The sequence below is a fragment of the Protomyctophum parallelum genome, assembly GCF_964188405.1.
Source record: "Protomyctophum parallelum genome assembly, chromosome: 14".
Taxonomy (NCBI): Eukaryota; Metazoa; Chordata; class Actinopteri; order Myctophiformes; family Myctophidae; genus Protomyctophum; species Protomyctophum parallelum.
In genome coordinates this window covers 7,936,325-7,961,113 of record NC_139709.1, presented here as the reverse complement: position 1 = coordinate 7,961,113, position 24,789 = coordinate 7,936,325, and the positions used below count along the sequence as shown (strand labels likewise).

General features: G+C 43.6%; 1 protein-coding gene across 1 annotated transcript; it reads right to left on the bottom strand.

Annotated features, from left to right (window-relative positions):
* Window positions 1–4,213: 4,213 nt before the first annotated feature.
* LOC310871041 (dual specificity protein phosphatase CDC14AB-like) lies at window positions 4,214–22,771 on the bottom strand. The gene is made up of 14 exons (XM_083782488.1): window positions 22,667–22,771; window positions 21,501–21,591; window positions 16,309–16,384; window positions 16,046–16,138; window positions 13,654–13,733; window positions 12,737–12,803; window positions 11,391–11,453; window positions 10,631–10,718; window positions 8,150–8,380; window positions 7,452–7,590; window positions 6,136–6,343; window positions 5,733–5,824; window positions 4,987–5,121; window positions 4,214–4,638 (listed from the first exon to the last, which is right to left on the bottom strand). The coding sequence occupies exons 1-14, from the start codon at window positions 22,713–22,715 to the stop codon at window positions 4,596–4,598; spliced, it is 1,455 nt and encodes a 484-aa protein (XP_083638614.1). The 5' UTR covers window positions 22,716–22,771; the 3' UTR covers window positions 4,214–4,595.
* Window positions 22,772–24,789: the final 2,018 nt, after the last annotated feature.

The following is a 24,789-nucleotide window of genomic DNA, read 5'->3' as shown; positions in this document are numbered from 1 at the left end:
AGCACAATGTACCGTAGTCATTTATCAGACGCTTTAAAAAAACTTTTTCCTAGTGGCTTCGTAAAATATTCTGAAGAAGAAAATGAACTTTTACACAATATTCTAATTCATTGAGATGGAGCTGTATATGCGATATGAGATGTGATGCATGATTGTTTCTGCTAATTCTGTCCTTATCTTTGTTAATACAATCTGATAGGGACATCGTAGATCCACTGTTCTTACTGTATATATTTATGTGCCTGTAATAACTTCAGAATGTACGTGTAATAGTGGCCTGGTGTTGTGTTGACATAATTATGTTCTCTGTGCCTGGCCTGCGACTCAGCTGAGCCTCACCCACCACCCTTTTGGTTTAGATGGAGAATATAGGGACCATTCAGATGGTCACAACAATAAGGGATAATTTTTTTTTCTTTTTTCATAAATGTCCAACTTGTCCAAAATTTCAAGGTACATTAAATAAAAGAGACTGTGTTGGAGAGGAAGGAGCCTTCAAGTAAATGCAATGTTAAGCTTCACAAAACTATGGCTTCATAAGAAAGAAGGGGGAAAAAAACTCTTCCTCATGCACTTAACCCATTCTGGACGGGAACCCCTGTTGGTGTTTTAAGCATTATGTTATACTTTAGATATTGAAAAATAGCAGATCTACAAGCTCATAGCGCGGCACCGAGTGCCACGCTACGAGCTTGTAGATCTGAAAAATCGTGAAAATGTGTCGCAAATCTTTGAATATATGTTCTTTCAGAGCGAACGTTTTTAACTAAAATCTTTGCTTCTGGGGGGTCCCTACTCCCTAGAACAGGGTTTTTCAAGATGTGTCTACCTTGTCAGTCTGAAGGTTGCAGTTCAAGCCTCACCTCATACAGGCTACACGTACATTGCTTTGCACAAAGCAGTATTAACCAATACTTAATGCCTGTGCACATTTATTTTCAACAGGAATAATTTTTATAAGCCTCCAAACTTAATTTATTTTGTCTGTGTCAGAGAGGGACACAGCTCTGGAAAAGAAAAACAACAGGCTAAAATCAAGGCCTCCTGGCCTGTGCAATAATCATTAATAAGACAAGCTAAAATCTAAAACGGTTGAAGCAGTGGTTATCCAAACTGGTAAGGGGGGGGGGGGGGGGGTACTTTAATCTCGGAAGAGGTCTCAATTTATCATCATCACGTGTACACAGTGATTTTTGGATACATACAAGGTTCTGCTCAGTATTTCTAAAATGACAATTACTTCCAAGGTCGTTCTTTGTCCAAGTTGCATCATTCTAATGGATTTATTTGAACAATATTTAATTAGGAGTCATGTTTATTTAATCATCCTTTATTCTTTGTTTAAAAAAAAAAAACACACACACAATCTCTGCAGCAACATTTAAAGACAAACATTTAGTTGTTTATGTCAGACAAAACACGTCATCCGCGCCGTGGACCGAAGACACACAAAGCTGATTGGCTGACCACTGAACAGTTGTCATTCAATCAGATCTGTCATTGGCCACAGCTGTTCATCGGGAGGGATGCGTCGTCGCAGTGCCATGTTTTGTAGGGAGAGCCGTGCCTCGCAGTAATGCATACTGTACGCCCCATACCATGTGTATGTCTGCTGAAGCAGGAGCTTTTTCCCAACCAAGTTTCACGCACTTTGGTTGTTACAAATGTCTTTCATAAAGTTATAATAGGATATCCCGGCAGCAGTCCCCAAACCTTTTTTGGCCGTGCATCCCCTGTTACCTGTCCTGACCTAGCTGACGCACCCACAATGCTCAGTCTCGTTGTAGTTGGCCGAAAATTATATTTTTTAACATGATTATGACATATAAATCACAGAATGTCACTGCACTGAGAGCTGTATACTCACAGCTGCTCTATGCATCTCCTTCTGAACTTGTGTTTACCAGATTTTGCCGTTACTGCTAAATAACGCTATAAAACCGTAATTACCCTTTTCATATCACGCACCCTAGCACTAGCATGACTTAAGGCTCATACATAGTCTGTATTTACGGTGGTCAAGTGACCACCGAACTACAACATGACGTCACGAGCCACGGTGAAGAGCAAACCACCGCCACCGCTCCAGCCCATCTCTCTGTTTTTACTCACCACCGCTCAACGTTATTTCAGCTCCGGTGGTCAGCTCACCACCGGAGCGGTGGTCACCTTACCACCGAAAATCCAGACTATGAATAGGCCTTTAGAGGTCATTTTGACCGTTTTTTCAAGATTATCTTTGCCCATGAAGCTTTCAGAAGGTTCCCCTTACATGACCATCATCATCCATCATCATTAAATCATCGCAGAAATTTTTGACATCTGAAACATTTTCTAAAGTTGAATTTAAGCACATGCTACTTGTGTCTGATTTTACTTCAGTCATGCTAGTGCTAGAGGGCATTCGCACACCACAAGGGGTGCACGCACCACCGTTTGGGAACCACTGGGATATAGATCAAAGTAGTGGGTTTTCATGCCCACAAAACACCTTACATAGATAACAGAAAACAGAACAAAACAGAAAAAGGTTTTAGTCGCAAAACACACTCGCTCGGGGTCAAATCCGGGCAACCTCAGAACGGTCACCGCCAGGTATTCCTAAACGTACCTCAGTAAAACTATGCCAAAACCTATGGTTATAACCTAAACTTAACCTCTATGCCTGACCCTAAACCTATTTCTAACCTTATCCTCAGTACAACAATAAAAGAACCGCTGGGGGCGAGCGGCCTGCTGGAAAAAATGTGGGGCGAGTGTTCCGGTTACCCTTATATAACTCAGGAGTTTGATCCACATTAGATTAAAATGTGAGTTATCAAACGGAAGCGATCCACAATCGACCTGTCCCATTAGATGCTGGTGTAAAAGATCAAACGGTGATCAAAACCATACATTCATAGAGAAATCAGCAACATTTTCCTTAGACAATATATCGCCACAATATTCATGATATTTAAAGGCATGCTGTGTGTAGAAAAAAATCCAAATGTTTCCGTGTACGTGTAGATATGTTCATTAATAAATAAAGTGCAGTCACTGTCAAGACAAGAGAGGACGTGTACTGTATATATGGCTTTGATTCCAAACCTCTCACATCATGACAGATGTGAGAGGATATTTCAAGTTGGCCGTCTTCCTCTTAAGGCCTATGCATACTCCAGGTTTAGGTTGTAAGGTGACAACATGACATCACTGAGCCGCAGTGATAAGAGACTCACCGCTCACCCAAACACACCTCCAGCAAGGGCAGAATCCATTTGTACCGGCCGGTGCGATGGGTCGGCCGGTCCGTGTATAGGTCGGCCGGTCCGACCTATATATATATATATTTTTGGTACCGGCCATGGGCCGGCCGGTGCGATAGGTCGGCCGGTCCGTGGATAGGTCGGCCGTTTTGTACCGAAATGGTAACTCTGTCATTTCTCTACCGTTTTGGACGGGGGTGGGCTCATTTGAATCGTGTCGCCCCCCTGGGGGCGTCTTTGGGGTCTCAAGGTTCGGGGACCGCCACATGGTAACTCTTGACATTTTCATGATAGATCTTTATTGATGGGAGGGAGACAGAACCATTTATATTGATCTGCATATTCTTCTTACTATAGCTCTCTCTCACACACACTTTTCAGATATCACTTGATATGGACATTTAACCAAGCTATTTCCCGATTCACACAATTCAAATGAGCCCACCCCCGTCCAAAACGGTAGAGGAATGACAGAGTTACCATTTGGGGGTCCCTGGGGGTCCCCGAACCTTGAGACCCCCAAAGACGCCCCCAGGGGGGCGACACGATTCAAATGAGCCCACCCCCGTCCAAAACGGTAGAGGAATGACAGTTACCATTTGGGGGTCCCTGGAGGTCCTTGAGGGTCCCCGAATCTTGAGACCCCCAAAGACGCCCCCAGGGGGGCGACACGATTCAAATGAGCCCACCCCGTCCAAAACGCAGAGGAATGACAGAGTTACCATTTGGGGGTCCCTGGGGTACCCCGAACCTTGAGACCCCCAAAGACGCCCCCAGGGGGGCGACACGATTCAAATGAGCCCACCCCCGTCCAAAACGGTAGAGAAATGACAGAGTTACCATTTCGGTACAAACGACGGGCCGGCCGGTACAAATGGATTCTGCCCTCCCTCCACATCTCTCTGTTTTTACTAAAACTACAACATGACCTCACTGAGCCGCGGTGATAAGAGACTATCACCCCTCACCCAAACACATTGCTCTTGTTTTTACTAACCACCGTTTCGGTGGTCACTTTCATCACCTAAAACTGGAGTATGAATAGGCCTTTACCTGTATGCTTTGAACATAATGTAAAACAAGGAACCGTAGCCAAAGCTTAAAAGTTTATTCTTGTTGGCAAATTGTAACATACTACTGTGCAAATGAGTGGACAGGAGGGGAAAACATGTCCTAAAAGCACTAGACAGAACAGTCCAGAATATTGACCTCACATCAGGCAATTGGATTAACGTCCTGCTTCTTGTGCATAATGTGACCTTGATCCAAATCAGACTAACGGGTCGTTCAACTTCACTCCTCCCAGTGATGACTGTCAGCACGGGTCACGCTGCGGTCAGCGTGACATCAGCGAATCACAGCTGGCTTGGTGCCAAACATGCTGAAGGGACTAGAGAGAGAGAGAGAGAGAGGGATGATGATGAACGAGATTATGTGACATATGATTATGTCATGTCTTCTGCCTAGATGTGGTGTCACCTCATATGTATGCCACTGACTAATATGGGTTTGTGCTAGAGACTTTTGAACCTGTATTCTAATCTATTGCTAGTTTGACCACTTCAAATACGCTTTCATCTTAAACGAACTAATAACCAAAACAAAAATTGTCGATCTACAAGCTCACAACACGTTGCAGAAGATCTGCCATTTGTCTAAATGGGTTAAGTAGAGTACTTGAGTAAATGTAATGAGTTACTTTCCAGTCCACTGATGGATGGACAGTTTGGACACTCACCCCTTGAGGTGAGTAGCAGAGGAGGAGGAGCTTCGTATCAGCAGCCTCTTATTGGTGGAGGAGGAGAGCGGAGGGACCTTGGCGGCCTTTGGGGGAAGAGGGAGGCTGCTGTGGGAGCTCTTTGGCAGGAGCAGCCTGGAGAGAAACACACGCATGCTTTGGTGATGCTTGTTCCAGCTGAAAATCAGCTGTGCTATACTATGCAGCAACAAGAAAATGTCCGGGAAACGGGAAAGATGGTATGACAAAGTCCACCGACTGGACGGGACTGAACTTGTAAGAGGTTCAGATCCCTAGAGCGCTCGGTCCCGGGCCAAGGCTGGCCTGCAGCCAGGATTTAGTTAATGAGGTGGCAATCAAGGTAGTCCCCGAGAAGCAAAGCAGTTTTTGTCATTTACATTTTTTTGTATTCAAGTTACGGAGAGTGACGGACGGTATGCGCATGCATAAAGTGAATGGCAAAGTAAGTTTTAACATTGTTTAACGCTGTTTAATGCAATCGGATAGGACTTTTCTGTTTGGATGTATGGGCTGTCAAGAAAGGATTATAAATGTACTGTGTTTGCTACTAAATTTATACAGTAACATTGGATCAAGTAACGGTTTGGGACAAGGTTTCCACCCAACAGCGACAAAATGTGGTAAAACTTAACACATCCCATGATCATCACTAGCCGATCCTAGGGAGGGTACCTTGTGGATAATATTACTACTAATAATAACAATAATAATAGATCCCAGGGTACCTTGTGGAAGAGGCAGATCTAGACAGGAGGCGTTGACCTTTCAGAGCTCGGAGGTTGTCTCCCTGAGTCAGGGGTGCATCTCTGCAGTTATTCTAAACACACACACACGTGCAATACATTCATACAGGTAGTCGTTGTTACAATATCAAACACAATCGACTGGCATCATGATTCAATTGACTTGATCTGGCTGATCCAGTTCACTTGGCATCACTTCATTCTCTTCATGGCAAACGCCTGCATGGAGCAAAGTCATGTGAAAAGTGTTTCTAAGCAGCACCACATACATCCAAAGTGGCTATTTCTACTATTTCTGAAAATGTTTGGAAGTACATGAACATTTTTCACATGGACACAACGACTATGACAGGCCTCCTTTAGAAGAACCCCCCCTCCCCCTCACCTCGTCCAGGCTGTAGGACTTGTAGAGGGTGCTTTTGATGGACAGGTCGTCCACGCTGGAGACCAGGCGGGACATGAGCCGTCGATCCGACATGGGCTCCGGCTCCTGTTTCTGCAGCAGCAGCAGCCGTGATCGGCTCTGCCTCTGCTGCAGGAGCTTCTGTTTGGAGCGGTGGACGTCGCCCTGGACCCACAGGCTGTGCTGTTTCCTGCAGAACACACACACACACACACACACACGCACAGCACAACGCATAAGGACCAGAGTCGTATAGATCAATGGTCCCAAACTTTTTCATGTCAAGGACCCCCAAATTGACACTAATCAGCCCACGGACCCCCATTTAAAATGCTATGCCAGGGACCCCCCCCCATAGGAGACCCCCATTTTACGGCTCTAGCAGTGATTCTAAACCGGTTTATTTTCACGGACCCCCCAGTTTGACATGCATTAGTCTACGGACCACCATTGAATGGTATTTCTATCTCTGGGAGCCCCGATTTATATTGTAAAATAAATGTGAATTTAACGCTGAAGGTGTACAATTTGTATCACTCTCAGAGTTACAGAACAGATTTGGTTCAAAACTATCATTTAGCTGGGGACCCCCTGGAACTCCTCCCTCAAGGACCCCTGGTGGTCCCCGGACCCCACTTTGGGAACCACTGGTATAGCTGAGACAGTAAGCGACATCTCCGTTCACTTCATGGGGCCAGTAGTGCATTGGCGGCTATGGGGAGCCGATTCGTTACAAAGCCCTGGACCGGAAATTAAAGTTTTCTGCCAGTCCAAAGTCATTTCTGAAAAATACATAGGCCTAACTCTTTTTGTGTTATACTATCCGTGTTGATATAACACCATTATTGGCATTTAGGTCAATATTACATTATGTTGTCAGTTGATTGGCAGTCAACTGTCTTCCATGTTTTGGTACAATGATGTGCGACCATATGTGCGCGACACTCCACACAAAAATAAAACCTTTATTTTTGTCTTTTAGGCTTCATAAACAAAAGGTGCACAGAATAGATTTGACAAATAACAGACATATTAATAACTTTAAGTTTATTATTTTAAAATAGACGAAAAAGACGATCTACAAGCTTATACGTCTGCTATTTGCAATATTTCTGAAAAGGTTTGAAAATATATGATTTTCTTTTAAATGGAAATGATTACGAGGAGTATGTAAAATATATTACCACAAATAATTGCGATTAGGCGATTATATGTAATAATTTTGACAGGCCTATGCGTGCATGCGCGTGTGTCTTTTTACATTACACCAAAGGAAAGCGTACTAAGCTGAGACTCACTCCTCCAGGTAGTCCTGCTGTGGTCCGATGATGGAGCCGGGCCGACAGATTCTGATCCACGCCACTGCCTCGGCCGCGGTGAACCTGAAGTGCTTCATCAGGTAGCAGCCAATCAGAGTGCCCGTACGGCCTAGACCAGCTGGAATTGGACAGTTTAGAGACATATTATTAAATCAGAGCCCGTGGAGTGATGCGATCGGTTTTGTATATCAATAAATCTCCGTCCTTTTATTATTCTCCGTCCTGAGTGCTGGGCGTTACTTGATAGGACGGAGAACCCCGTTTATCCCGCTCAGGGTGTTAATTACAGCCCAGTACTGGCACCAAAAGCAACACTCCTTTACACTGATGCATGCCACACGCATATCGTCCCTGCTGGGCGGAAACCTCATATCTCTGCTGATGGGAAGAAACCAGGTCCTAACTCCAAAATGCTAATTTTTCAGGAAATGAAAATTAAACATTTTTCAGGAAATTAAGAAAACCTTGTATTTTGAAATCAAAGCAATACTGCCCCATCAAAGTTGGTGTTGTGACTTTTTATATTGTCAATTACTTCCATGAGACGTGGTGGAGTTAGTTGCTTTAGCAGACAGTTTGAGGGTCCAATGGAGTTAAAAGACCTCAATATACCTCCTACCTTTACAATGCACAGCCACTCCCTCCTACCTTTACAATGCACAGCCACTCCCTCCTACCTTTACAATGCACAGCCACCGCTCCCTCGGCCGACTCACACACGTGTAGGAAGCGGCGGGCGATGAGGTCAGAGGGCGTGGTTCCGTCCAGGAAGAACAGGTCGTGGTGCTCAAAGCCCGCCTCCTCGAACCGCCTCCCTTCGTACAACTTCCTGTTGAGACGGACCACATCCGTCACGTTGTTCTGGCGAAAGTACGGAAAATAGGCCTCTGGAGCGTGTAGAGGATAGCCTATAGAAAGTACAGCGCAAATAATTAGCACTGGCGGTTTGACGCAGACTACACAAATGTACTGATTGATAGCTTTGTGAGTGACCTTCGTTGAAAGGTGTTGTGCGGCATGTTACCGGGCTGAACTCCAATCAACACTACTCTGTTTTGGTACCACATACTTTGTTGTCTCCACCAGGCCGAAGGCATGTGGGGAGAGTATGTTTTGCACTCCGTCCGTCCGCGTGTCCGTCCGTCCGTGTGTGTGTCCGTGTGTGTGTCCGTGTGTCCGTGAACAGCTAATCTCGGCCACCGTTAACCCGGTCGATGCCATATTTTGCACACACACTCCCTGGATGCCAACGATGAACCTCTGCCCCAAACTTTCCAGAACAGCCTGTTATAGCGCCACCAGGAGGCCGCTTTGTGCAAAACAAGTTTTTGCACAGTACACCTACAGATTTGGTCCAAACATCACGCAAATTGGTACACAGTCTCTCTAGAGCCATTCAACGAAACGGGTCTTTCAGATTTATCAGACTCCATCCTCATTGGTTAAGATTGGCTTCCAAAGTTCACAGGAGTGCTCAGTTTCAAACAAAATGCTGCAAATCATGAACACATCGCGTGATTTCCTTGAAATTGTGCACCCACATTCCCACTAGGCCGAGGACGAAATGCCACATGAACAATTTCAACTCAGCCTCAAGGTGGCGCTATAACTGGCCGAAAGTGTTTTCACCTCTAACTGCACGGATCTGTGGATAACCTGGTGGAGACCTGTGCCAAGAAGGGCACTTTTTCTAGTTTTTCACTGCGCATACGCCGGATAGTAACTTTGTTTTTCCACTGCGCATACGCCGGATACTAGTAACTGCAGAACAAACAAAAACTGTTTCTCATAACCTTTTGAGGTAAGAAAGGTCATGCATGGCCTGATGGCCCGCCCGGACGGTTAGCCCAACGGTCTGGGCATCTGCTGGGCCAGCCTGACCGCGTGCCGCGGGTTCGACTCCCGACGGCCTTTGCCACGTGTCTTCCTCCAATCTCTCTCCCCATTTCCTGTCGGACTACTTTCCTCATATAAAAAAAAAGCCTATTGGCTATTTAAAAGGATGTTGCTGTTTGGAGCTTCCATGCGGTATAGAGCGTCGCAGTCCCGCCCCCTTTCATGACGACGCCAGGCCCAGGAAATGAATCCCAATGCATTTTTCCCATAGACCTTTCAAAAAACGTATTTATTTAAAGACCTTTTAAGCGTCGTACGAAGCCAACTCTTGTCGTGACAAATCATGACAACACACACAATATTTTGGACCAAACAAATAATTACAAAGAAGAAAAACTAAAAATAAAGTGTTGTAACCTGCGGTTTTTTCTAATTCTTTGTTTGTTGTCATGATTTGTCACGACAAGAGTTGGCTTTGTCCGCGGCGTAAACGTCTTTAATTACTTTCTGAAAATTCTATGAGGAAAATGAACAGGGATTTATTTTCCGGGTCTCTCGAGGGGGCGGGACTGTGACGCTATAGGGGAGACTATAAGGTAAAAGAGGTGATACCAAAAAACAAAACGTGTATCAGGCACATAGACTGTAAAAAAATATGGACAAAGCGTTCCCCGGGTCTAACATGGACGTAAAATGAAGCCTGTTATTCCTGCACTGTAAGTCGCCATCTTTCTAGATCCGTTTGGGCCCAGCTGGCCATTGGCTGGCTCCGTTTTGGCCCAGCTGGCCATTGGCTGGCCCAGACACGAGGCGGGACTTCCCCCCTTCTTCTCCGTTGGTTTTTATTTTGACTCGAGTGGGAGGGGAATCCCGATCATAGACTGTAACGGTAGCCACGCCCCTCAGAACATGCGCGACTTTATGGTCATTTTTTTTATAAATGGGACCATAATTTTCCAAAAAGAATATTATGACATTAGAAATGAGACTTTAAACTAGTGACTGGAAGCAGAAAGTATTCATTACCATGTTTATTAAGGTAATACAGTCTAGGTGAAGTTGGGCCCAAATACATGGACTTCTATGGGGCTATGGGTTTTTCTGGGTCCAATGACAGCGCCACAACAGGCCATTATATGAACTTTCAGGAGTTTCAGGCTTCACAAAATATCTGTCTGACTGCCCCCCTGATCAGGCACCAGGTACTGAAGGACAAACATGAGCATTAGTCGAGTCGAGTTGAGCCAGTACCATGGAGTGGAAAAGCACCATCGCATTGATGTAATGGTTGTTATTATACATTTGGACTCATTTAAACTCACCATTTTCTATCCTACTCCGAGGATGGGGTCCACTGAATGCCAGAATCTTCCCTGGAATGATCCAGTTCATATCGCCATTCTCTACCCGCTGCACAGAGAGAGAGAGAGAGACATAAAAGATGTTGACGGGGGGTTCACGGGGCGGCGGTGGCTCAGGGGTAGAGTGCCTGGATGGCAACCATAAGGTTGCCAGTTCGAACCCGGGCTCCCCCAGAGTTACTGTCGAAGTGTCCTTGAGCAAGACACTGAACCCCTAATTGCCCCTGATGTGCTAGTTGGTGCCTTGCATGGTTTCCGCTGCCATCGGTGTATGAATGTGTGTGTGAATGGGTGAATGTAATGCACAATCTCTGTAAAGCGCCTTGGATAAAGGCGCTATATAAATGCACCATTTACCATTTACCATTTTGAAAGACAGTCCAACCCTGTTCAGCAAAATGTCACTGTCGGGCAGAAACCTTGTATCTCTATATTTCAACTTTTAATGTTTTTTGTCACTCAATGCCTATCATTTTTCGCGCAGACGAAATGAAAGCCTGGGTATCGAGGCTATACTCCTACTTCTTCACACAATGTGTCTAAAGTAGTGAAAACAGCCGCTTTAATTGTGAGCTTGTATAGATCGGCTATCTTCATTACTTATGTTACGCGTTGTAGCTTCACTGTGAAAGCCGCTGCTGAAGTTAATTAATTAATTAATTAGACAGTGACAGCTGATCTACTGACCAATCAATGGTGGCCATTACCGTTGTGTCTTTACCTCGTAATGTTCATATTCCTCCACGTCGAAGCTTTCAAAGTCCAGAAAACCATACTGTAACGCCTGAGGGAGAGACAGACAGACATGATGACATACCTACTGTATGTCATTATCAGACATAGTTATATCTTTCAATTACAACGTCTTGTTTATGCCCCAAAATGACTCAATATACAGGTCTTCTAGCAATTGTAGCCGTTGTTGTGAAATATGAGTGAAACGGCCTGGATGATTTGAACACAGTTCTTATATGAGGCAATCTAAAAACCCCCCTATGGAGATTACAATGCAAATAAAAAAGTACATGAACCCGTGGACGTAGCGCCCTCTACCGATATTGAAGTAAGATTCGGTGCTCATTATTATATTATGGTGCCATTATTGTCTACTCGGTCTGTGCCTCAGAGGAGTGCTGTGGACAGTTGAGCAACCCGCCTGCCTGCGCTTTCTATTCCTGGAAAGCTGGCATGCTATAATGACAGCCCTGCCCAACGATGATGACACAGACGGAGCAGGAAGACTTGAACAGTACCATTTCCCCCCATACCTGTCTGATCTCATCCATATCAACACTCCCACCCGGTCACTCAGGTCTGCCTCCTCCACCAACCTCACTGTTCCCCCAGCTCGTTTGTCCACCATGGGGGGTAGAGCTTTCAGCCGCTCTGCCCCTCGCCTCTGGAACAGCCTTCCCCCCGACATTCGAAACATGGACTCACTCCCCACCTTCAAATCCCACCTCAAAACTCACCTATTCAGACAAGCTTACTCCCACCTTGAGTAAAAGTCTGCTGCAGGCCTTTGTGTGTATTTTAAACTTGCTTTATTGTATTGTATTTCTTTTCTGTTTTGTTAGGCGACCTTGAGTGACCTGAAAGGCGCCATATAAATAAAATGTATTATTATTATTATTATTTCATCATGAGCATTATAGTCGGGATATAGGTTGACTTGAAAGTGGTTGAAGAAGTCCTTTAAATGGCCATCTCCACTCCCTGATGCTTTGGCAACATGGGAGCGCAAAATTCATCCAAATACGGCACACTGAGTCGAGGGCCGGCGGGCGAATGAAATTAATCTAAAAGGACAGAGTGAGACAGAGGACAGCTTGTTGTTTTTCAAAATGTGATGTAAGTCTGATCCCTCACTTTGATGAGCAACCCCCACCACCCTCCCCCATCCCGACCACTGTATGCTAGGCTGACTCCTGTCTCTCCCTTAACTTTAATAAGACTTAAAGGATTAACCATGGGAACATGACAGGGAGGGAGAGAGAGAGAGACTGTGTGTGTGTGTGTGTGTGTGTGTGTGTGTGTGTGTGTGTGTGTGTGTGTGTGTGTGTGTACCTTGCGTATTCCTTGTAGGCAGTCGAGGATGGTAAGGTTATAAGAGCACTCCACCACCGATGCATCCCTAGAAGAAGCACGCACGCACACAGACACACAAACAGACACACACACACACACATAAAAACGGAATAACAATTTACATTTTCCGTATTTAGCAGCTCTTAATCCAGAGCGATTTACAGCAAGCAATAAGGTAAAACATATATAATTTCCTAATATTTGAAACTATTTATAATAATAGAAAATAAAAGTAATATCTTTAACCCATTCTGACCGGGCACCCGTTTTGGTGTTGGCATCATGTTATGCTTTAGCTATTGAAAAATAGCAGATCTACAAGCTCATAGCGCGCCACCGAGTGGCGCGCTACGAGCTTGTAGGTCTGCTATTTTTGAAAAATCGAAGAACGACTGACATTTTTTTAATCTGATCTCAGGTCAGAATGGGTTTAATCAGACCAGTGTGTGTCCAGTGGAAACCTCGTATGAATCTGATCTCAGGTCAGGTTAAGTGACTGAGGCCAGGCATCAATATTGACCTCACAATGTTACAGTGAGTGAGCTGCACTGCCCTTTGGGTGTAATCAGTGACACCATCGAACCAGCCTGAGTGCCGTGCACGCATGCATGTGCATGTGTGTGTGTGTGTGTGTGTGTGTGTCAGCGTGTGTTTGTCATGATCGTGCAAAGCGCAGGTTAAGCTGGGATTTGCCGTTTTCCCAGTGTCTCTGGATAGGCAGTAATGACACACACACACACACACACACACACACACACACACACACTATTTTGGGCATGAAATTGTAGACAACAGTTTTTTGGAAAATATAGGGCTTACCGTAAGTGTTTAAGGGCAGAACAGGCCATAGGACAAGCCTAATATAGATCATTCAGGCCAAGTTATTTTTAGAGTACCTAAAAGGCAGATAGGCTGTGTTGTTCCCTGAGATCAGAGTCCTGTAGGCCTCTTCTGGACTCCTCTTCAAATAGATTACCTAGAGAGAGAGAGAGAGAGAGAGAGAGATTTATTAAATATAATATAAAAGTAACGCAAACATTCCCAAAAAAGCCCAAAATCTTCATGAATCAAAAACAAATTCAGTTAATTTTTTTACAGTAATTTCATGAAGAAATAAAATAAACTTTCCATGAATTAGAAAACAAATGAAGTAAGCCTATAGTTAAAATAGCCGATCTACAAGCTCTCAACATGGCGCGAAGCACATTTGCCCGTGTTTTCCATTGTTAATATTGTATCTGTGTTGTCCCAGCCTTGTACCTATTGTTTTACCCGTTTCTCCGACATATTGCAAACCACATTTTTCACATGTGATTAAGTAAATGCAGTTGCTGGTTCTGGTTGTTATTTGTTGTTTAATCTCTAACACGCGTTTTGTAGTTCTATTTTTGACTAATTGTTTGGGTTTGAAGTATTCTGGTCCCTGGCGTGCTGGTGTGTTGATTTCTTTTAGCTTGCTGTGTACTAGATAATCTTTAAGGTTAAGGTTTTTGTTTTTTCTGTAGGCCGATATAATTTTATAATCTTTTAGAAGCTAAAGAGTTTGGGGGGGGGGGGGGTCAGGGGGAGCTGGGGGATGCCTCTACTTATATAAACAACCTGCAGCGATTTGCATTTGGACACTGACATTATGTGATTGTCTACACCAGGCACGTGCAGGGGGGGGGGGGGCTAAGCCCCTGCCCCCTCAGTGCTCTCTGCACGGCCCTGGTCTACACGATTGTCACATATTTCAGCAGGTCACCAATTTCACCGTACCACCATGCTGGAGTGACTGAGTGTGAGTGAGCGAGTGGCCGTCTGGCCGGGATTTTGGGTATTGGAATTTGGCTATAGTCACAGACCTTTACTTGGTCGCACTTTGCAAGCCCTGCTCGTATGAACAGCGGGCCCATTCAAAGCATTGTCGCAGGGTGCTACAAATGATATCTATATCCTGTAAGTGGCTCTTATTTTGAAGAGGAAGAGGAAGTCCGTTTCGGTTGTAGCCAAGCTGCCATGTGACAACTTGTTGTTATGATGAGTCTAACCAAGTACTAGTAAAACAAGAAGAACCCACGTGGATTAAACACAAGCTTTTAGCCCAAGTTCATATATTTACGATATGAAAACCATGCATATGTGACTTAAACAATGTACACACTTTGGAAGTACATTAAACATGGAACCACGTACCTATACTGCCAGGTGACTAGTTCATTGTAAAAGTCTCATGCTGAGCCACACTGGTAAAATCATCAACAACAGCTGCCCCAAAAACATATTAACAGGTAAGCTACAAACAGTGATTTACGTTTTACTGCCAGCAAAAATGTTGACGTTATCATGCCCTTAAATATATATAAGTGCTTGTCCTTGGAACTGTTTGGCCGCCGTGCCAATTCTTATTAACATGTTTTAGTTAATTAGTTGGAAGTGGGTCTGCCGTACACTGTGGCACTGCTGGACTCTTAACTCTCAAATGCTTTGAATGTGTGTGTGAGAGAAAACTGCAGTAAGACCCACAGTTGCGGGGATGTGTTTTGTTTTAAAGTGATGTAATGTCAAGCTCCGATGGGTTATATCACACCACAATGCATTGTGTTGTGCAATTTAGCCGTGATCATGATTTAACCCATTGGTTCCCAACAACCTTTTTATACTGAAGTACCACCTCAGAAAATATTTGTCTCTCCAAGTACCACCATAAAAACTGATGTTAAAATACAGGAGCGTATAATACCTGTCCTTTTTGTTCTATTCCTAAGCCAATAATGCTGCTGCTCTGACAAAACTCTGTCTAATCACTAATCAGCCCAACTGATGATATTTCTAATGTGATTAATCTGTTCTCAAATCTTCTATTAACGGCTAGGTGTACTATCATGATCATTTCAGCACGGCTGGAGAGCCTATTTCAACCAATTGCTTGGTCAGAAGAACTACCTGTAGTAATATAAACATTTCATTCCACTTTTGTCTTTTTGAATGTTTTGGGGGAAACTCCTCTGAGTACCACCAGAGGAGGGCTCAAGTACCACCAGTGGTACTAGTACCAGTGGTTGGGAAGCTCTGATTTAGCCTATAATGACAAACCCAAAGTAGGGACTGACCAGGTTGAAAAGTGGTGAAGAGACGGGTGTTCAACTATGATAAATGGATGTATAATAATGGTGCTGTATGGATCCATAAAAGGATCTATGTGTGATAAATGCATGTAAGGGGAGGTGCCGGGAATGGATGAATGAATGGGTTGGTGAGTGACAGACAGACAGGCAGACAGACAGACAGACAGCATAGCATACTTACAGCATAGGCACCTAGGAGGGCAGCAGCATTGGCTCTCTTTCTCTGGTCATAACTGGTGTAGTGGACTAATTTCTTCTTGCATGTCACTAATGACTGGAACGACAACAAGTAAATCAATGTGTCTGTAACCCGACGTGGGTTGCAGGACAATTAAAAATAAAACGGACCACACATTGATAGCAAAGAGTTCCCAGGTCCATGTAATGTGATGCAAGGTCATGTTGCTATGGATGAAATATTGCAGGATTGACGGATGATCTTACCTTAAGCTTTTTGTTGAGTTTACAGCAGTACTTGTACAGCATGGCTAGATTGAGGGGTCCAAAGTCTGCATAGAAACTGAGACACACACACACACACACACACACAGAACAACACAGAATTATGTAAATATGAATAAAGCAAAATTAAATCTCACAACTGGAAATGGAAATGGAAATTTTACGGAAGATAGTAATATGATCGTATTGTTCTAATCTTAAAATAATATTAATAACCAAAAATAGTCAATCTATGACGCATTGAGAGCTTGTAGATTGGCAACATGCTGCTGGCTTCTATGGAGTCCAAAAGTCAGTCAATTTAATCCATGTGTAATTATGTAACTACAGTATGTAACCAACAAAATATTATTATTGATCTCAGCATTACTGTGTCTGGAGTCTTACGAGTTCTAGGAATTTTGTCTTGTTGTGATCCGAACACCATCATCTGTTATTTAAATTGAATTAAGCCCCATTGTTTGGACGGGGAGGATGTGGAATGTAGATCTATAATCACATGCAGTGTTGTTTTTGGCAGCAAATTTATATTTTAGTTTTAGTCGTAGTCTCTTGAAACGTTTTTTTTTTTTTTTGTGGTCACATTTTAGTCACCCGGAATGTTTTAGTGTTAGTCTAGTTTTAGTCGACAAAATATCATAAGATTTTAGTCGACTAAATCTACAGATGATTTAGTCGACAAACAAAATATTTTGGCGGGCCTTGATGCCGTCGTAATGGTTCATTTTACACTCTCTGAAAATAGCCGATCTACAAGCTTGTAGATCTGCTATTTTCAGCATGCAACCAAGTGTACAATGACTTGTGGCTTTTACTTATACTGGATCTCTTGTCCACTAGTCCCTTCCTAACATTTTAGTCTAGTTTTTATTTGTTGACAAAATCGACAATATATTTAGTCTTAGTTTTAGTCATCATACTGTAGCTTACTTTTCATTTAGTTCCCATTTAGTTTTCGTCAGTGAAGAAAGGTAGTCAACGAACATTTTTCGTCTTAGTTTTAGTCGACAAAAACAACACTGATCACATGTTGTCTCTAATACAATTGGAGTCAAATCAGCCACTTCTTTTCATTTGACAGACAGTGAGTGAGTTGTTTCACCATTCAGTGCATTGATGTATGTGTGGAGGTTCATTCTCTCTCCCCGGCTGAACAAGCGTCTCAAACAGTCAGTGAGGACTCCGTATACAATGCCCCGCCAGCTTCCCATGAACATTGACTGGTCATGATTTCCGTCCCAGTATTTTCCCTCTATCGACTCGACTAGTTTTTCATACATCACTGTCATTTATTAGCCACATTCCAGCAGCTAATAAACATTGTTTGGTGTGCCAAACTGCAAAGATTATGTTATTGTGTATTCCTCGACTTGCATGGACCACATGCAAACCCTAGAGCCCTGCAGGCCTCTTTGACAGTTTAGAGCCCTGCAGGCCTCTTTGACAGTTTGAATCTCTCAAGTGTGAGTTCCTAGGATTTTAGTTTAAAAAGTTTGCTTTAAAAGAAGCATGGCGTGCGCTGTGAGCCTGTGAACTATTTTTAAATAGCCAAAGTACAACATATAAAACTATGCTTAAAGTGGTTGAAATCTAAAATGACACTGATGCTTTCCTGGTCTCAATGATTCATTGGACTTATTTCCACCAAAATAAAATCTCTGGGATCTTTCCAATGTCCTGTTGCCAAGAGATCATCTCATACTTTAGATTCATATTGGAGAAAAGAAAATCTTTTAATCTTTTTTGGAGTTGGCCCTGACCCTGGTAAACCTCATTTAGCTCTGCTCTGGAAAAGTAGCGAGCCCTTGGCATCACATGGGGTTGAAGTCACATTTTAATTAAACAACACAGTCACAATATGGTGCTAGATACAAATATAGTCTACAGATCTAGGTGTCTACATCAGGACGATTTGACACCTAAACAGGTCTTTGCAAAGGACAGACATAATGACTTCACTGCCTGACATGTTCTACAGTGCTGTTTCACGTCCTTTAAGTAGATTATGACTCTGTGTCAGCTGATTCATAGAATGTTGCGCTTTTCTACATGTTCATGTTATAGAGACCATAACTTCAGTCAACAGTTCTTAGTTTCAAATTGCACCCATTATAGGCTATACAACCTTACAACTTAACTCAGTGCCTGAGTGGCTCTTATTCATCAGAATTCCGTGTTAAACGTACATGTACATGCTAATATGGATATTGAATATGAGCAGACTTGGCACCTTTAGTATACGATATTTGTCAGACTTTATGCAAATCTACATCGAATTTTCTGTATATCATGGGGCCAGCATTGTGTCTTATATGTATTGGAGGGATTCCAAAATGGACCTGATAAGGGTGAATGCTAAAGGTTGACATGCTAAGGACCACTCAACACGAAACAAAGTGATATTGCATTACCGTCTGTTACCATTCTAAGGGCCCTATATTCGTCAGTGCCTTGCTGTTTAATCCCTACACTTATTATTTATTTTAGTTTTTAGTAGAATAGGTAAAGAATTGCCGATCTACAAGCTCACAACGTGGGCTTTCCATAGATTGTGCATTACATTCACCCATTCACACACCGATTGCGGCGGAAGCCATGCAAGGTGCCAACCAACACATCGGGAGCAATTTGGGGTTCAGTGTCTTGCCCAAGGACACTTCGACATGTAGACAGGAGGAGCCGGGATTCGAACCGCCGACCCATGAATCATTGGACGACCTGCTCTACCTCTTGAGCCACAGTCGCTCTGGGTCTGTGTTTACTAACACAGATCCAGAGCGACTGGGTCTGTGTTTACTAACACAGACCTAAAATACTGTAAATGATGTTGCCCTAAATCCCTGTTCATCACCACCGGAACACAACAGATGATCTCACCCTGACCTATATCTGGCCGTGGGATCAAAACCATGGCTTAACTTAACCCATGTAGGTGACATTCACACCAGAAAGCTTTGCTGCCATTAAAACGAATCCTGCTGCACATTGTCAGAAAGTGCACTTCGTTTGGCAGGTGTGAAGGCTCATTCGAATCCTAATACGTATCAAAGAACCGCATTCTACTCCAAGCGAAAACGGGGGTTTCACTTCGCTTCCAAACGCACTTGATTTCGATTCGGTGCAGGTGGGAATGCAATCCGCAGGAAATAAAGGAAATGAAGCAAGCAATGTGGCGGGTGAGGAGCTGAACACAGTTGGAGACGGAGAAGGCATATTTTACGCAGCGCAAAGATGTCCCGTTACCGTGGATAGACATGGTTGAATGAGGAGACTGAAGCCCTGATCGAAATGAGGACGAGTACATTAATCAATTTCTTAAGGAAACACATAAAAACACGAGAGAGAGAGTATTATGAGTATAATTTTATCACCATAGATTTCACTGTGTAAGCTAGTTTATGAATGGAACACATTGACAGTTTTCAGAAAAAAATATATTTCTATGTCAGTGATTCTCAAAGCTTTTCATGTCAAGGACCCCAAAAACTATATGTAGTTGGCCATTGACCCCCATCTGAAAATATGTTGTTCCACGGACCCCCCAGAAGCAAAGATTTGAGTTAAAAGCGTTTGCTCTGAAAGAATATATATTCAAAGATTTGAGCCACATTTTCACAATCTTTCAAAAATAGCAGATCTACAAGCTTGTAGCGCTCAGTGCCGCGCTATGAGCTTGTAGATCTGCTATTTTTCAATAGCTAAAGCTAAAGTATAGCATAATGCTTAAAACACCAAATGGGGTTCCCGTCCAGAATGGGTAGTGCTTCACATACAGACAGAGCGCTGAATTCAAATGAATGATCAGTTAACTTGTGACTGTGAGCATAATACTATTTATAGTAAGTGGTGCAACTTCTTCTCAAATGAATGACTTGTGTTGTCCTATTGAGCACAGTCAATTTTAATTCAATTCCGAATGAACGGCGCACTTCTCACAGTAAATTATAATGGCCTACTCTGAATGGAAATGGCTGGCTCGATTGTCATTCAGACCTAGAATACAACTGGATCACGTGAAGGAGTGAGATTAGACTATAAATTCATGAAACTACATCTGGAATGAAGGATGTGTTCATTGTGCTGTGATGTGTTCTGTATTTAGCTCGGAGCGCACTCTTGTAGTCGCATAGAGTTCTTGCATGACATGTACAACCTAGTACATTGTTAATGTCGCGAGTTGCGATCTTTGTCACTGCACATACTCCTATGAGCTGAGGGGGGAATGTCGAACGGGAGGAGTACAACGGAGGCGTTTATGTCCTCCCGGTGGGGGCTCCTCACTGTCAGGTGAGCCAGTAGGTTAACAGTACGTCCTCCCGGTGGGGACTCCTCACTGTCAGGTGAGCCAGTAGGATATAACAGTATGTGCTCCCGGTGGGGACTCCTCACTGTCAGGTGAGCCAGTAGGATAACAGTACGTCCTCCCGGTGGGGACTCCTCACTGTCAGGTGAGCCAGTAGGATATAACAGTATGTGCTCCCGGTGGGGACTCCTCACTGTCAGGTGAGCCAGTAGGATATAACAGTATGTCCTCCCGGTGGGGACTCCTCACTGTCAGGTGAGCCAGTAGGATATAACAGTATGTGCTCCCGGTGGGGACTCCTCACTAGCAGGTGAGCCAGTAGGATATAACAGTATGTGCTCCCGGTGGGGGCTCCTCACTAGCAGGTGAGCCAGTAGGATATAACAGTATGTCCTCCCGGTGGGGACTCCTCACTGGCAGGTGAGCCAGTAGGATATAACAGTATGTCCTCCCGGTGGGGACTCCTCACTGGCAGTAGGCCAGGGTGCAACAACAGTGGCCAGCAGGAATGAATTGGCATGCCTAATTTGGAAGATTAAAAAAAAAAGTGGCTACTCTAAATAAACACTGACGAAGGCATGGATAGCTGAAACGTGTGTTTCTTGTGGCATGTAAAGATACAGCTAGAGGAAACTCACTCTTGCCCTGTTATGTTATGTTATGTGTGACCTTATTTATACAATTTGTCTGCTCATGTATGTATCAATTGGTATCCCGTCCTTGGAAAAAAAATGTTTTGAGAGCTGGAGAGATGAGAAATTGACTGAGGATTATCCTGCTATAGGCCTTACCTACGTATATCTGTCCACTGTGCTAAATGTGAACATATTTCTATCCTCCTCTGCCTCTGTCCTGTAGCAGTGTAGCTTACCTCTCATAGGTGAACTCCTCATCCGTGCTGAAGTAATGTGTGTTGGCTGTGTTCTTTGGTTTGACACGGACAGTGGCAAAGTACAGGCGATCTGTGATGGAGAACAGACAGCCAGATTGACAGGCAGCCAGCCAGGCGGATGGAGCACCACACAGCACAGATTGATGGGCAGATGAAGAATAAACAGACAAGCATATGGTTGTGACAGATAATATGGGCAGATGACAATCAGGACAGACAGGGAGCAAATTGCAAATCTTGATGAATTGATTACACAGGGCCAGAATGGAAACAAGCACTCAGGGCTTTTTGTTGTGTGTGTTATCCTTTTAGCACCATTTGTACCACTGTCTCTATACCTTTTTGCAAAGTGTCATCAATCAATGAATCAATGCATGTCACACAGGAAGGGAGTAATACTAATGACAGGAGGTCAGACAAGAGCAAAACATTGACTTGTTTTATACTATTGAAGTCAGAATCACGTCATGTTTGACTACGTTTATGTAGGCATATAGGCCTATAGTTTACAGCAGTAGTTCCAAAACTTGTTCATGTCAAGTACCCCCAAATTGATAGGCCTACTAATTAGCCCGCGGACCCCCCATTTGAAAACACATGCCATGCAGGGACCCACATAAGAGAATATTTTTACGGCTCTAGCAGTGATTCTCAACCCGATTAATTTCAAGGGCCCCCCAGTTTGACATGCATTAGGCTACGGACCCCCATTTAATGGCATTTCTATCTCTGGGAGTATAGGCCTACACTCAGAGACGAGTTACAGACCCATAAGGGTCCATTTGGTTCCAAACTATCATTTTGCTGGGTACCCCCTGGAACTCAAGGACCCCTGGTCACGGACCCCACTTTGGGAACTACTGCATGGTTTAGAGTCTAGACACAACAGGGAGATGAGAATCGACCAGCATTTGTAAGTATATAGCCTATACAGGTACAGTATTTCAGAAGTTTCTATAATTGAGAATTGAAATATGTAATTGTTTTAATGACATATTTTGAAAACGAAAATGCCTGCTGGAAATGATGTAATTTCTAAATGTTGAAATGGTGTTCACATGTGCTGTAGGCTACGGCTTTTTTCTTAATATAGGCAATTACTAACTAGGCAGTGCTGTTTATAGAATATATATTTAATTACCTACCTTTGATAAACTCTGATGACGCACCGCACTGTTCATATTCCTCTGCCATTTGTTTAAAATATATTATTGCAGAAAAGTCCTGAATGATCCTGTCACAGTAGGCCAGTCTTCATAAAAAAATAAAATTAAAACAGCAGAAAAGTGACCGATTAAAATGTCCCCTTTTGCTGGAATAATAACTGCTGTCGCTTGACTATTTCTCCATGATTTCTCGGCTCGAAACAAACTATAAACTCGCCCTACGATCGCCCTACTTTCATCCTGCGATGATGACCCACGCTGCCACGCATTACTTTTCTGAAACGAGTCGACCGCTACTCGGAGGGGGGGTGGGGGGGAAGGGACACAATCTCCAATTCAAATTAATTAACTCCAGTCCGGACACATAGGCTACATCCAAAGCTCCAAACCGTCACACTCCTATAGTCCTAACAGCTAATTGTCTTTCTGACACATTGAATCCGTGTAAAAAGTAAAAAGTGTTCATAAAGTGTCCCAGCGTGATTCACAATCACAGACAGTCAGACATTTCCAGTGGCAGTTCCATGCGAAGAGACAGCGACCACTAATCTCTCTGCACAGTGCACTGTAGTCATGTGCACGAACTGCACATGCTCTGACTAGACTACACGAAAACAATAATAAGAACTGGGTGGGAGTGAGGACAGTCAGTCCGCCCTTATTGCAGTTGCTGACCTGTGTGTGCGTGCGCGTGCGCGCGCGCGTTCTAGTAACTGCACTGCACTGATGTGATTCGATGGTGCTCCCCTCATTCAACGCTCAACAGGCTTATTATAGGTTAACCACAGCACCATCTAGTGGTGTAAGAAGTACTCAGATTTTGTCTGCCTTTTATAATAATCATCATGAATCAATTAAGATAGTATAGGCGTGGGCCGGCTTATTAATTATAATATTGACGTGTTGTGATTGTTGCTATGATGAAGTAGCCTATTATGCATATTTATGAGTGTTTACTATGCTGTGTTATATTAAGCAGATTGTAATGTTTTATTTTATAAAACATTGCAAAGTTTTCAGAAACTTTAACCAGGCTATAATGATGCCAGGAGAATTCTACTCTAAAGGCCTAGATCAGTGGTTAGTGGGGTCCGGGGACCACCAGGTATCCTTGAGGGAGTTCCAGGGGGTCTCCAGCTAAATTATAGTTTGGATCCAAATGGACCCCGATGGGTCTGTAACTCTGAGAATGTACAAACGGGTCCATTTGGTTTCATTTGTACACTCTCAGAGTTAAATTAACATTATTGATTGTACAATATAAATTGGGGTCAAACTGGGGGGGTCCTTGAAATTAAACCGGTTGAGAATGACCGCTAGAGCCGTAACATTTTTTAATTATGTGGGACCCTGGCATATATTTTTCAAATGGGGGTCCGTGGGCTAATTAGTGTCAATTGTGGGGGTCTTTGACATGAAAAGGTTTGGGAACCACTGGCCTAGATGGCGTGGCACCGTGCACATGTTTGTGGGTTGGATAATGAGTCTGTGAATATCACCATTGACAATAAGTAACGTGAATAGATAGACTAGATACCCCTCTAGGCTTAGGGGACATTGGCTTAAGTAGCCCAAGCCTTGCATAAGGCCATCACCCAGTCCTGCAGTCAGTGGAAACCTGTGATGTAAATTGAAGGTTTCAGTTTAGCGTGCGTGTTCTTTGGCCAAATTAGACATCTGACACTGTGGTGTCATCAACCACTAACTGCACCCTTTTGCCACAACAGCATCAAATTCCACATGCTCTCTCTCTCTCTCACCACACGCACACGCACACACACACACACTACACACACAGGCGCACATGCACGCACACACATGACATCATGGACTTACTTACTTACTCAGTACCTGTGCATGCATGAGCGTCCCAGAAATATAACAATGACACATTGACAATGGATGTTAGAAACCAGAGTCCAGAGGGAGGTTGCATGGGAGCCTGTCCCCAAAATACCATCTATAGTGCAGAAGTAATATTATTCATTATTCTATATTGTTTCTTTTCTCTCTAACCTTTATATTTTCCCACATATTGAATACAATTCTGTATAATATATTATGATATTTGCAAGCTTGTAGATCTGCTATTTTCAGCATGC